General features: G+C 41.4%; 1 protein-coding gene across 1 annotated transcript in view; it reads left to right on the plus strand.

Annotated features, from left to right (window-relative positions):
- Positions 1–14,158, plus strand: part of OTUD3 (OTU deubiquitinase 3) — a 64,794-nt gene that overhangs the window by 49,589 nt on the left and 1,047 nt on the right. Inside the window, exon 5 of the mRNA XM_053690923.1 lies at positions 13,560–13,925. Coding sequence (XP_053546898.1) covers positions 13,560–13,925 — 366 coding nt within the window. The remainder of the gene's footprint in view (positions 1–13,559; positions 13,926–14,158) is intronic.

Consider the following 14,158-nt stretch of genomic DNA (forward strand, 5'->3'; position numbering starts at 1 on the left):
GTGTGTGTTGTATGAGATTGAGTGTGTGTTATATAGTCAAGTGTAACTACAATCCAGGAATAAAGTGCGCACACATTTTAGTTACTTTGACGAAAAATTGCACCTATCTTGTTGTATATTACTTCAGACATTTTCAGAACAAGCATGAAAATAGAGTTGCAAAGGTATTTGCTATTATGGCACTGGGTCTTGGGGGGAGAAAAAGCTTGAAGAACCCTGTTCTAAGCCACTCTATAGATACATTTAAAATCATAGGTAAGCTTGATTGGTTCCCATGCAGGCTGTTAAAACCATTTTGTATTCTAATTAAACCTTGTTACCTCTCATTTCTGTTCATTAACTGCTCAGCTGATCACATAGGAAGCCCTGGGGCCACATAGTGTGTGTGCAGTGTTTTTATATTTCAATACCAACCATAGTATAAATGTAAGTGAAGAACTCCACTACTTGAGCGGAGGTTCTCGCATCTTCAGCTTATGGCTTGAACAATAGCTGACATACGTTTTTCAGTGCACCCCCACAGAAGTCTCTTGTGTGAGGGATTAAGTGCACTTGCGCTATAGCTAGAATATCGCTTGAGCAATAAAATATTACTTTCTTTTTAATGACACAATGAGTCCACAGATCATCTTGATTACTATTGGGAATACCACTCCTGCCCTGCAGGAGGTGGCAAAGAGCACCACAGCAAAGCTGTTAAATATCTCCTCCCTTCCCTCCCAAACCAGTCATTCTCTTTGCCTACGTTAAAGTGAAGGTAAACTTACCTGTATATCGAAATAGAATTCAATTATATGTCACAAATAAATATGAGTTTCATTCATCAACCTGTATGAAATGATCTTAGAAATAGTTATAGCCGTATAAAAGCTATATTTCTTTCATGTAATTAGCAAGAGTCCATGAGCTAGTGACGTATGGGATATACATTCCTACCAGGAGGGGCAAAGTTTCCCAAACCTCAAAATACCTATAAATACACCCCTCACCACACCCACAATTCAGTTTTACAAACTTTGCCTCCGATGGAGGTGGTGAAGTAAGTTTGTGCTAGATTCTACGTTGATATGCGCTCCGCAGCAAGTTGGAGCCCGGTTTTCCTCTCAGCGTGCAGTGAATGTCAGAGGGATGTGAGGAGAGTATTGCCTATTTGAATGCAGTGATCTCCTTCTACGGGGTCTATTTCATAGGTTCTCTGTTATCGGTCGTAGAGATTCATCTCTTACCTCCCTTTTCAGATCGACGATATACTCTTATATATACCATTACCTCTGCTGATTCTCGTTTCAGTACTGGTTTGGCTTTCTACAAACATGTAGATGAGTGTCCTGGGGTAAGTAAATCTTATTTTCTGTGACACTCTAAGCTATGGTTGGGCACTTTGTTTATAAAGTTCTAAATATATGTATTCAAACATTTATTTGCCTTGACTCAGAATGTTCAACTTTCCTTATTTTTCAGACAGTCAGTTTCATATTTGGGATAATGCATTTGATTTATTCATTTTTTCTTACCTTCAAAAATTTGACTATTTTCCCTGTGGGCTGTTAGGCTCGCGGGGGCTGAAAATGCTTCATTTTATTGCGTCATTCTTGGCGCGGACTTTTTTGGCGCAAAAATTCTTTCCGTTTCCGGCGTCATACGTGTCGCCGGAAGTTGCGTCATTTTTTGACGTTATTTTGCGCCAAAAATGTTGGCGTTCCGGATGTGGCGTCATTTTTGGCGCCAAAAAGCATTTAGGCGCCAAATAATGTGGGCGTCTTATTTGGCGCTAAAAAATATGGGCGTCGCTTTTGTCTCCACATTATTTCAGTCTCATTTTTTCATTGCTTCTGGTTGCTAGAAGCTTGTTCTTTGGCATTTTTTCCCATTCCTGAAACTGTCATTTAAGGAATTTGATCAATTTTGCTTTATATGTTGTTGTTTTTTCTCTTACATATTGCAAGATGTCTCACATTGCATCTGAGTCAGAAGATACTACAGGAAAATCGCTGTCTAGTGCTGGATCTACCAAAGCTAAGTGTATCTGCTGTAAACTTTTGGTAGCTATTCCTCCAGCTGTTGTTTGTATTGATTGTCATGACAAACTTGTTAATGCAGATAATATTTCCTTTAGTAAAGTACCATTGCCTGTTGCAGTTCCTTCAACATCTAAGGTGCAGAATGTTCCTGATGACATAAGAGATTTTGTTTCTGAATCCATAAAGAAGGCTATGTCTGTTATTTCTCCTTCTAGTAAACGTAAAAAATCTTTTAAAACTTCTCTCCCTACAGATGAATTTTTAAATGAACATCATCATTCTGATTCTGATGACTCTTCTGGTTCAGAGGATTCAGTCTCAGAGGTTGATGCTGATAAATCTTCATATTTATTTAAAATGGAATTTATTCGTTCTTTACTTAAAGAAGTTCTAATTGCTTTAGAAATAGAGGATGCTGGTCCTCTTGATACTAATTCTAAACGTTTGGATAAGGTATTTAAATCTCCTGTGGTTATTCCAGAAGTTTTTCCTGTTCCTAATGCTATTTCTGCAGTAATTTCCAAAGAATGGGATAAATTGGGTAATTCATTTACTCCTTCTAAACGTTTTAAGCAATTATATCCTGTGCCGTCTGACAGATTAGAATTTTGGGACAAAATCCCTAAAGTTGATGGGGCTATTTCTACCCTTGCTAAACGTACTACTATTCCTACGTCAGATGGTACTTCGTTTAAGGATCCTTTAGATAGGAAAATTGAATCCTTTCTAAGAAAAGCTTATCTGTGTTCAGGTAATCTTCTTAGACCTGCTATATCTTTGGCTGATGTTGCTGCAGCTTCAACTTTTTGGTTGGAAACCTTAGCGCAACAAGTAACACATCATGATTCTCATGATATTATTATTCTTCTTCAGCATGCTAATAATTTTATCTGTGATGCCATCTTTGATATTATCAGGGTTGATGTCAGGTTTATGTCTCTAGCTATTTTAGCTAGAAGAGCTTTATGGCTTAAGACTTGGAATGCTGATATGGCTTCTAAATCAACTCTACTTTCCATTTCTTTCCAGGGTAACAAATTATTTGGTTCTCAGTTGGATTCTATTATTTCAACTGTTACTGGTGGGAAAGGAACTTTTTTACCACAGGATAAAAAAATCTAAGGGTAAAAACAGAGCTAATAATCATTTTCGTTCCTTTTGTTTCAACAAAGAACAAAAACCTGATCCTTCATCCTCAGGAGCAGTTTCAGTTTGGAAACCATCTCCAATCTGGAATAAATCCAAGCCAGCCAGAAAGGCAAAGCCTGCTTCTAAGTCCACATGAAGGTGCGGCCCTCATTCCAGCTCAGCTGGTAGGGGGCAGGTTACGTTTTTTCAAAGAAATTTGGATCAATTCTGTTCACAATCTTTGTATTCAGAACATTGTTTCAGAAGGGTACAGAATTGGTTTCAAGATGAGACCTCCTGCAAAGAGATTTTTTCTTTCCCGTGTCCCAGTAAATCCAGTAAAAGCTCAAGCATTTCTGAATTGTGTTTCAGATCTAGAGTTGACTGGAGTAATTATGCCAGTTCCAGTTCAGGAACAGGGGATGGGGTTTTATTCAAATCTCTTCATTGTACCAAAGAAGGAGAATTCCTTCAGACCAGTTCTGGATCTAAAAATATTGAATCGTTATGTAAGGATACCAACGTTCAAGATGGTAACTGTAAGGACTATCTTGCCTTTTGTTCAGCAAGGGAATTATATGTCCACAATAGATTTACAGGATGCATATCTGCATATTCCGATTCATCCGGATCATTATCGGTTCCTGAGATTCTCTTTTCTGGACAAGCATTACCAGTGTGTGGCTCTGCCGTTTGGCCTTGCTACAGCTCCAAGAATTTTTACAAAGGTTCTCGGTGCCCTTCTGTCTGTAATCAGAGAACAGGGTATTGTGGTATTTCCTTATTTGGACGATATCTTGGTACTTGCTCAGTCTTTACATTTAGCAGAATTTCATACGAATCGACTTGTGTTGTTTCTTCAAGATCATGGTTGGAGGATCAATTTACCAAAAAGTTCATTGATTCCTCAGACAAGGGTAACCTTTCTGGGTTTCCAAATTGATTCAGTGTCCATGACTCTGTCTTTAACAGACAAGAGACGTCTAAAACTGATGGCAGCTTGTCGAAACCTTCAGTCACAATCATTCCCTTCGGTAGCCTTATGCATGGAAATTCTAGGTCTTATGACTGCTGCATCGGACGCGATCCCCTTTGCTCGTTTTCACATGCGACCTCTTCAGCTTTGTATGCTGAATCAATGTTGCAAGGATTACACAAAGATATCTCAATTAATATCTTTAAAACCGATTGTTCGACACTCTCTAACGTGGTGGACAGATCACCATCGTTTAATTCAAGGGGCTTCTTTTGTGCTTCCGACCTGGACTGTAATTTCAACAGATGCAAGTCTCTCAGGTTGGGGAGCTGTGTGGGGATCTCTGACGGCACAAGGAGTTTGGGAATCTCAGGAGGTGAGATTACCGATCAATATTTTGGAACTCCGTGCAATTTTCAGAGCTCTTCAGTTTTGGCCTCTTCTGAAGAGAGAATCGTTCATTTGTTTTCAGACAGACAATGTCACAACTGTGGCATACATCAATCATCAAGGAGGAACTCACAGTCCTCTGGCTATGAAAGAAGTATCTCGATTTTTGGTTTGGGCGGAATCCAGCTCCTGTCTAATCTCTGCGGTTCATATCCCAGGTGTAGACAATTGGGAAGCGGATTATCTCAGTCGCCAAACGTTGCATCCGGGCGAATGGTCTCTTCACCCAGAGGTATTTCTTCAGATCGTTCAAATGTGGGAACTTCCAGAAATAGATTTGATGGCGTCCCATCTAAACAAGAAACTTCCCAGGTATCTGTCCAGATCCCGGGATCCTCAGGCGGAGGCAGTGGATGCATTATCACTTCCTTGGAAGTATCATCCTGCCTATATCTTTCCGCCTCTAGTTCTTCTTCCAAGAGTAATCTCCAAGATTCTGAAGGAATGCTCGTTTGTTCTGCTGGTAGCTCCGGCATGGCCTCACAGATTTTGGTATGCGGATCTTGTCCGGATGGCCTCTTGCCAACCGTGGACTCTTCCGTTAAGACCAGACCTTCTGTCACAAGGTCCTTTTTTCCATCAGGATCTGAAATCCTTAAATTTAAAGGTATGGAGATTGAACGCTTGATTCTTCGTCAAAGAGGTTTCTCTGACGCTGTGATTAATACTATGTTACAGGCTCGTAAATCTGTATCTAGAGAGATATATTATAGAGTCTGGAAGACTTATATTTCTTGGTGTATTTCTCATCATTTTTCTTGGCATTCTTTTAGAATTCCGAGAATTTTACAGTTTCTTCAGGATGGTTTAGATAAAGGTTTGTCCGCAAGTTCCTTGAAAGGACAAATCTCTGCTCTTTCTGTTCTTTTTCACAGAAAGATTGCTATTCTTCCTGATATTCATTGTTTTGTACAAGCTTTGGTTCGTATAAAACCTGTCATTAAGTCAATTTCTCCTCCTTGGAGTTTGAATTTGGTTCTGGGGGCTCTTCAAGCTCCTCCGTTTGAACGTATGCATTCATTGGACATTAAATTACTTTCTTGGAAAGTTTTGTTCCTTTTGGCCATCTCTTCTGCCAGAAGAGTTTCTGAATTATCTGCTCTTTCTTGTGAGTCTCCTTTTCTGATTTTTCATCAGGATAAGGCGGTGTTGCGAACTTCTTTTGAATTTTTACCTAAAGTTGTGAATTCCAACAACATTAGTAGAGAAATTGTGGTTCCTTCATTATGTCCTAATCCTAAGAATTCTAAGGAGAAATCGTTGCATTCTTTGGATGTTGTTAGAGCTTTGAAATATTATATTGAAGCTACTAAATCTTTCAGAAAGACTTCTAGTCTATTTGTTATCTTTTCCGGTTCTAGAAAAGGCCAGAAAGCTTCTGCCATTTCTTTGGCATCTTGGTTGAAATCTTTAATTCATCTTGCCTATGTTGAGTCGGGTAAAACTCCGCCTCAGAGAATTACAGCTCATTCTACTAGGTCAGTTTCTACTTCCTGGGCGTTTAGGAATGAAGCTTCGGTTGATCAGATTTGCAAAGCAGCAACTTGGTCCTCTTTGCATACTTTTACTAAATTCTACCATTTTGATGTATTTTCTTCTTCTGAAGCAGTCTTTGGTAGAAAAGTACTTCAGGCAGCGGTTTCAGTTTGAATCTTCTGCTTATGTTTTTCGTTAAACTTTATTTTGGGTGTGGATTATTTTCAGCAGGAATTGGCTGTCTTTATTTTATCCCTCTCTCTCTAGTGACTCTTGTGTGGAAAGATCCACATCTTGGGTAATCATTATCCCATACGTCACTAGCTCATGGACTCTTGCTAATTACATGAAAGAAAACATAATTTATGTAAGAACTTACCTGATAAATTCATTTCTTTCATATTAGCAAGAGTCCATGAGGCCCGCCCTTTTTTTGTGGTGGTTATGATTTTGTATAAAGCACAATTATTCCAATTCCTTATTTTATATGCTTTCGCACTTTTTTTTATCACCCCACTTCTTGGCTATTCGTTAAACTGAATTGTGGGTGTGGTGAGGGGTGTATTTATAGGCATTTTGAGGTTTGGGAAACTTTGCCCCTCCTGGTAGGAATGTATATCCCATACGTCACTAGCTCATGGACTCTTGCTAATATGAAAGAAATGAATTTATCAGGTAAGTTCTTACATAAATTATGTTTTTAAGATGATAACAATCAACCGTTTTTTTTGTTTTTTTTTGTTTTTCCTCTTGATCACATTCTTCAAACTACCAATTGAAATTCTGGCCGTTAGGCGGCCGTGGATCTACGTCACCCGCCTACTATTCAAAAAGCGCATGCGCTACTGTCCTATTCTACATCTTGTACTCCAGCGCGCGCTCCCATTCGCGCATGCGTAGTAGCTTTAATTCGGACCACCTACAGCAAATATTGTTACAAACGTGTCCGGTCCAAAAAAAAATTGCTGATCTCTCAATCGCACGACATAGCACTGAATGAACACTGTATAGTTGTTCCTTCAGCGCTATGTTGCTGTTTGGGTTGGGTGCTGTACTTTAATTTCACCTTACTTATCCTTGCTAAGATTTACTCACAAGACCTTCAGATTGAAGCCTTACTAACTAATTCTTACACGGACTTCTACAAACTAACTTCTGTTTGCACAGCTCACGATAACTGTTTCCTGGCGAACATCCAAGGACTCACCCGGTCTCATACCGGCTCCAGAGGTACCACTGCAGTACTCACCTCGCTAGGAAGACTCTGTCTCAGGCTATCCTGCACATCACTCGCTTAGCCTGTCAGCAATTCCAGCGAGCTGATTGGACATCACAAACACACCCCCAGGGACACTGAACGGCTCGCACCAAACACAGTCTCAGAACAGCCATGCGCATTGGTCATAGAAATCAAAGGTTTGCGCATGCGCAATGCTTACGATCGTCGTGTACGAGCTTTGGAGATGCGCATAGAGCGGGTGGGACCGCTCTATACGTAACAGCATAAAAAAAAATTCAGAAGCTGAGGTGGGGTGGAGTTTACACGCTAACGGTAGGCAGCTTACTATAGTAAAAAAAATTAGAAATATGTGATATAAAATGGAATAAATTTAGCAAACAGCTTATTATGTTAGCCAATGATGCATTAATGTCTTGAAAACATGAAAACTTTACCTTCACTTTAAGAGCAAGGAGGTGGTAAATTAGGTGTTAGAAAATGATTCTTCAATCAAGAGTTTATTATTTTAAGGTAGTACAGGATTGTGCTGCTTTGTCCTAGAGTGTAGCCGTAGTCCATATCAGTCTCTTCAGTAGAGCAGTGGTGGCTTTAGAGCAATGGGAACTTGTGGGACATAATTCTCACTGCGCTTCCTATATACTGATGCTGCCCTAACTGAAAAACTGAGAAGTCTTACTCAGTCCTTTCTTTTTGTCACAGGCCCATGTGAGGGAGAGGACCTCTCAAACCTGGGACCTGCCTTGCTGTCAGGCAGAAGAGGAGCTAAGTGCTGACTTTGATTTTCTGGGATAACAGAATTCGGAAAAAGTTGGGCACATTACTTTATATGAGGGACATATAAGGATGCCTTTATTAAGAAATGGGCACTTTATGTTATAATACATAAATTATCCTTGTTATCAGGAGACACTATGGGACAGCAGAGTCGCAGGCACTGGGGCAGGTAATGCTTTTGGTGGTGAATATATCTTCCGGCATTTACTTTATTAAGTATACAGAACGGGAGATTGTTACATTGGCTACGCCCACAATGCGCGGGACAAGAGGAGGCGGCAATAGTGTATGCGCGCCTTTTTCCCTTCACTTCTGACAACGGAGGGTGAAGTTCTTATGTGACCTCTTTCTAATACGCATCTCATAACTCGTATGCACATTTAGACAGAGACTGTACTCTTCTGCTGCTACGAGTGCCGGATCTGACAGTGTGGGAATGGCTCCTGCTCAGAGGTTTCAGAGGTGGTCAGGTAGGCACCTCAGCAAAGTATTGCTGAGGTGTAGAGGTGCTTTGCAGTGTTAATCTAGCCTTCTATCCTGTCTAGCCTTGATAAATAATTAAAAGGAAAAAAAGTTACTGTTTAAATTTAAAGGGACAGTAACGTTTTTTTGTATATTTGATTTTATTAAAAGATTTTTACTTTTTCTGAAAAATTGTTTCATTGTGAGTCAGAATGGACCAAGAGGCCTTACAAAATGTCACTTGTTCCTTAAGTTTTGATGCCAATGTGGAACCACCAATCCCTTTCTGTTCCTCATGTATTGAGAGGACTTTAAGCTACAGGGATAGATTTTTTTCTGAGCCAACATTTTCTAAAGAGGATGCTGTTCTGGAATCTAAAGACAATGTTCAATATATGCCGCAGCTTTCTCCTCAAGCGTCCCAAATTTTTCTGACCTCACATGCAGTGCCCTGCGTTTCCTCTCTAGCTCTTGCTGGCGTTACTTTAAAAGACATCGCTTCTCTCATGTCTTCTGCCGTTTCAGATGCGTTGTCTGCTTCTCCTATGTTACAGGGAAAGTGTAAGAGGAAAATCAGACATTCAGTAAGCAAGGTTTCTGACGCAGTTATTGCTATTGCGGATGCCTCCTCCCAGAAGCCTGAGAAGGGGGATACCGTAGTAGCATCTGAAGGTGAAATTTCAGATTCTGACAGTGTAATTCCTCTTATTGATACTGAAGTAGTATCCTTCAGGTTTAAGCTAGAACACTTCCGTCTGCTGCTTAAGGATGTTTTAGCTACATCGGACGACAGCGACTCCACGGTCGTTGTTAATCCTAAGAAATCCAGTAAGCTTAACAAATATTTCGAGGTACCTTCCCTGATAGATGTGTTTCCGGTACTAGACCGAGCTTCTGAGATCATTACTAAGGCATGGGAGAGACCGGGTATCCCTTTTTCTCCATCTCCTATATTTATACATATGTTCCCCATAGCCGACTCTGTCAAGGAGGCTTGTCAAACAGCCCCCAAGGTGGAAGGAGTGGTTTCCACTCTGGCTAAGAGAACTACTATACCCATAGAGGATAGTTGGGCTTTTAAAGATCCTATGGACAAAAAAATTAGAGGGGTTACTCAAAAAGATATATTTACACCAGGGTTTAAAATGGCAACCAGCTGTGTGCATTGCTACAGTTACCAGTGCGCCAGCATGTTGGTTTGATGCATTGCCTGATGCTATTAGGACAGACACTTCCCTGGATAAGATCCAGGATAGGATAAAAGCTCTTAAATTGGCTAATTCCTTTATTACAGATGCGTCCCTTCAAGTTATCAAACTGGGAGCTAAGATTTCAGGTTTCTCTGTTCTAGCACGCAGAGCCTTATGGTTAAAACCTTGGTCTACGGATGTATCCTCCAAGTCTAAGCTTCTAGCGATTCCTTACAAGGGACAAACCTTGTTTGGACCTTGCTTGATGGAAATAATTTCTGATATTACGGGAGGTAAGGGTCATCTTCTCCCGCAGGATAAGAGAAACAAACAGAAGGGACGTCAGAGTAATTTTCGTTCCTTTCAAAATTTCAAGGGAAATTCTTCCTCTTCCGCTTCCAAGCAGGAACAGTCTAAGACATCATGGAGACCCAATCAGTCTTGGAATAAGGGGAAACAATCCAAGAAGCCTGCTATTGAATCAAAGACGGCATGAAGGGCATACCCCCGATCCAGGACTGGATCTTGTAGGGGGCAGACTTTCCTTCTTCGTTCAGGCTTGGGTCCGAGATGTTCCGGATCCCTGGGCTGTAGACATTGTGTCCCAGGAATACAAGAGTTCAAAAGTTTTCATCCCAGAGGCAGATTCCTGCTTTCAAGATTATCTGTAGACCAGATAAAAAGAGAGGCATTCTTACACTGTGTAAAGAACCTCTCTGTCCTGGGAGTAATAGTTCCTGTTCCGATACAGGAACAGGGGCGGGGATTTTATTCCAATTTGTTTGTGGTTCCCAAAAAAGAGGGAACCTTCAGACCAATTTTAGATCTCAAGAGTCTAAACAAATTCCTCAGAGTACTGTCCTTCAAGAGGGAAACTATTCGTTCCATTCTTCCTTTGGTCCAAGAGGGTCAATTCATGACAACAGTGGATTTAAAAGACGCGTACCTGCATGCTCCTATTCACAAGGATCATCACAAGTTTCTAAGGTTTGCCTTTCTTGACAAACGCTTCCAATTTATGGCTCTTTCTTTTGGTCTTGCTACAGCTCCCAGAATTTTCTCAAAGGTTCTGGGATTGCTGTTGGCGGTGCTTCGGTTATGGGCATTGCAGTGGCGCCCTATCTGGACGACATTCTGGTCCAGGCGCCATCCTTTCAACAGGCAAGATTCCACACGGAAATGTTGTTTTCCTTCCTGCGATCTCACGGTTGGAAGGTAAATTTGGAAAAGAGCTGCTTAGTTCCAAACACAAGGGTGTCTTTCTTAGAAACAATAGATTCCCCATCAATGAAGATTTTTCTGACAGAAGTCAGAAAAGAAGATTTTTGATACTTGTCTAGTTCTGCAGTCCACTCCTCGGCCATCAGTGGTTCAGTGCATGGAGGTAATCGGGCTGATGGTGGCGGCAATGGACATCATCCGTTTGCTCGGTTTCACCTCAGACCTCAGCAGTTAAACATGCTCAAACAATGGAACGGAGCTTATGCGGACTTGTCTCCTCAAATACTAATGGAGCAGGAGACAAGGGATTCTCTTCAATGGTGGTTTTCTCTAGATCATCTCTCCCAGGGAACCTGCTTTCGCAGACCATCTTGGTTGATTGTGACAACAGACGCCAGCCTTCTAGGATGGGGAGCAGTCTGGGGATCTCTAAAGGCTCAGGGAGTCTGTTCTTCCTATAAACATTCTGGAGCTGAGAGCAATCTTCAATGCTCTTTTGGCCTGGCCCCAATTAGCCTCGGTCCAGTTTATCAGGTTCCAATCGGACAACATAACTTCAGTGGCTCACATCAATCATCAGGGAGGAACGAGGAGTTCCTTAGCGATGACAGAGGTAACCAAAATAATTCAGTGGGGGGAAACGCACTCTTGCTGTTTGTCGGCGATCCACATCCCAGGAGTGGACACCTGGGAGGCGGACTTTCTGAGCAGGCAGACCTTTCATCCAGGGAGTGGGAACTCCATCCGGAAGTGTTTTCCTGTCTGATCCTCAAATGGGGTCAGCTGGAATTGGATCTCATGGCATCTCGGCAGAATGCCAAGCTTCCGAGATACGGGTCGAGGTCCAGGGACCCTCAGGCGGTACTGATAGATGCCCTGGCGGCACCTTGGACCTTCAGTCTAGCATACCTATTTCCTCCATTTGCTCTTCTTCCTCGGGTCATTGTTCGAATCAAGCAGGAGAGGGCCTCAGTGATCCTCATTGCACCAGCTTGGCCTCGCAGGATTTGGTATGCAGATTTTGTGGACATGTCGTCTCTGCCACCTTGGAGACTTCCGTTGAGGAAGGACCTTCTACTTCAAGGGCCCTTCCTTCACCTAAATCTAGTTTCTCTGAAACTGACTGCTTGGAGATTAAACACTTAATTTTATCCAAACGGGGCTTTTCAGAATCGGTCATAGAGACCATGATTCAGGCTCGTAAACCTGTAACTAAAAAGATTTACCATAATATATGGTGTAAATATCTTTATTAGTGTGAATCCAAGGGCTACTCCTGGAGTAGAGTTAGGATTCCTAGAATGTTGTCCTTTCTCCAAGAGGGTTTGGAGAAAGGATTATCGACAAGTTCCCTAAAGGGTCAAATTTCTGCCTTATCTATTTTGTTACACAAATGTCTGGCAGATGTTCCAGATGTGCAATCCTTTTGTCAGGCCTTGATCAGGATCAGACCTGTGTTCAAGCCAGTTATTTCTCCATGGAGTCTTAATTTGGTTCTCAAAGTTCTTCAAGGGGCTCCGTTTGAACCTGTGCATTCCTTAGATATTAAGTTGTTATCTTGGAAAGTTTTATTTCTTGTTGCTATTTCTTCTGCTCGCAGAGTGTCAGAGCTCTCGGCATTGCAGTAAGAGTCCCCTTACCTTATTTTTCATTCAGATAAGTTAGTTTTACGTACTAAATTAGGATTTCTTCCTAAAGTTGTTTCTGATCGGAACATTAATCAGGAGATTGTTGTTCCTTCCTTGTGTCCTAATCCTACTTCTCAGAAGGAACGGCTTCTGCATAATTTGGACGCGGTTCGTGCCTTAAAATTTTATCTGCAGGCGACTAAGGATTTTCGTCAGTCTTCTGCTTTGTTTGTGTTTTTCTCAGGAAAACCTAAGGGACAGAAAGCTACGGCTACTTCTTTCTTTTTGGCTGAAGAGTATCATACGTTTTGCATATGAGACTGCTGGACAGCGGCCTCCAGAGAGAGTTACGGCTCATTCCACGAGGGCTGTTGCTTCCTCATGGGCATTCAAAAATGAAGCTTCTGTGGAACAGATTTGCAAGGCTGCAACACTTTTTCAAAATTCTACAAATTTGATTCTTTTGCCTCGGCTGAGGCCACTTTTGGGAGAAAGGTTCTTCAAGAAGTGGTGCCTTCCGTTTAGGTTCCCTGTCTTGTCCCTCCCGTATCATCTGTGTACTCTAGCTTGGGTATTGATTCCCAGTAGTAATTAAGATGACCTGTGGTCATTGTGTCATTTAAAAGAAAAGAAAATGTATGCTTACCTTATAAATGTATTTCTTTTTTTACACGAGTCCACGGCCCGCCCAGTTTTTGATAGGTTGTTGGTTATTATAAACTTCAGACACCTCTGCACCTTGTTACTTCCTTTCTCTCCTTTACTTCGGTCGAATGACTGGGTTGGGAGGGAAGGGAGGTGATATTTAACAGCTTTGCTGTGGTGCTCTTTGCCGCCTCCTGCAGGGCAGGAGTGGTATTCCCAATAGTAATTAAGATGATCCTTGGACTCATCGTGTTAAAAAAGAAATACATTTATCAGGTAAGCATAAATTTTCTTTTTGGCTTGTGATCTGAGTGCAAAAATAAACACATCCAAGGAAAAACTATTTTACAGTGCACTGTTCCTTTTAAATGTAATTTTTTTTTATTTATTTTTTCCCCACACACAGACGTTTCTAGATGTTGCTGCAGTTACATTACTGCTACATTTTTCATCTGCGCTCTCTACTCTACAGGTGCTGATCCAGACTTTACAGCAGTGGGAACAGACCATCCTTACGCACCTGCTTCCTGGGATGTGAATGAGAGTGAATCTGAGCAAGATGACAACTATGAACACAGATCACAGGAGCATAGGATGCTTAGCAAACCAGAAAATGCCGACCTAAAGAAGGGGGAGAACGGCCTGCGAAAAGGGGGCGGTGAAGATCTGAAGAGCAATATAGATGGAAACAATACAAACAGAGTCCAGCAGAAGGTACACACTGTATGTGACTGGATAACGGGCAGGGATTTGCGCCTACTGTTTATATTGACACTGAAACTTACAGGGACTGCATAGTTTGTGCAGAGTTGTGGGATATGAAAGCTCACTGGTGATATCGAAAAACTCCCACAGATCTATTGGTGCACAGGCACACGTGCTAAAATATATATTATAAAGGAAACAAGGATAATCAAGTTGTATGGAATTTCCTTTATTCTGGTGTG

The sequence above is a fragment of the Bombina bombina genome, chromosome 8, assembly GCF_027579735.1.
Source record: "Bombina bombina isolate aBomBom1 chromosome 8, aBomBom1.pri, whole genome shotgun sequence".
NCBI classification, from domain to species: domain Eukaryota; kingdom Metazoa; phylum Chordata; class Amphibia; order Anura; family Bombinatoridae; genus Bombina; species Bombina bombina.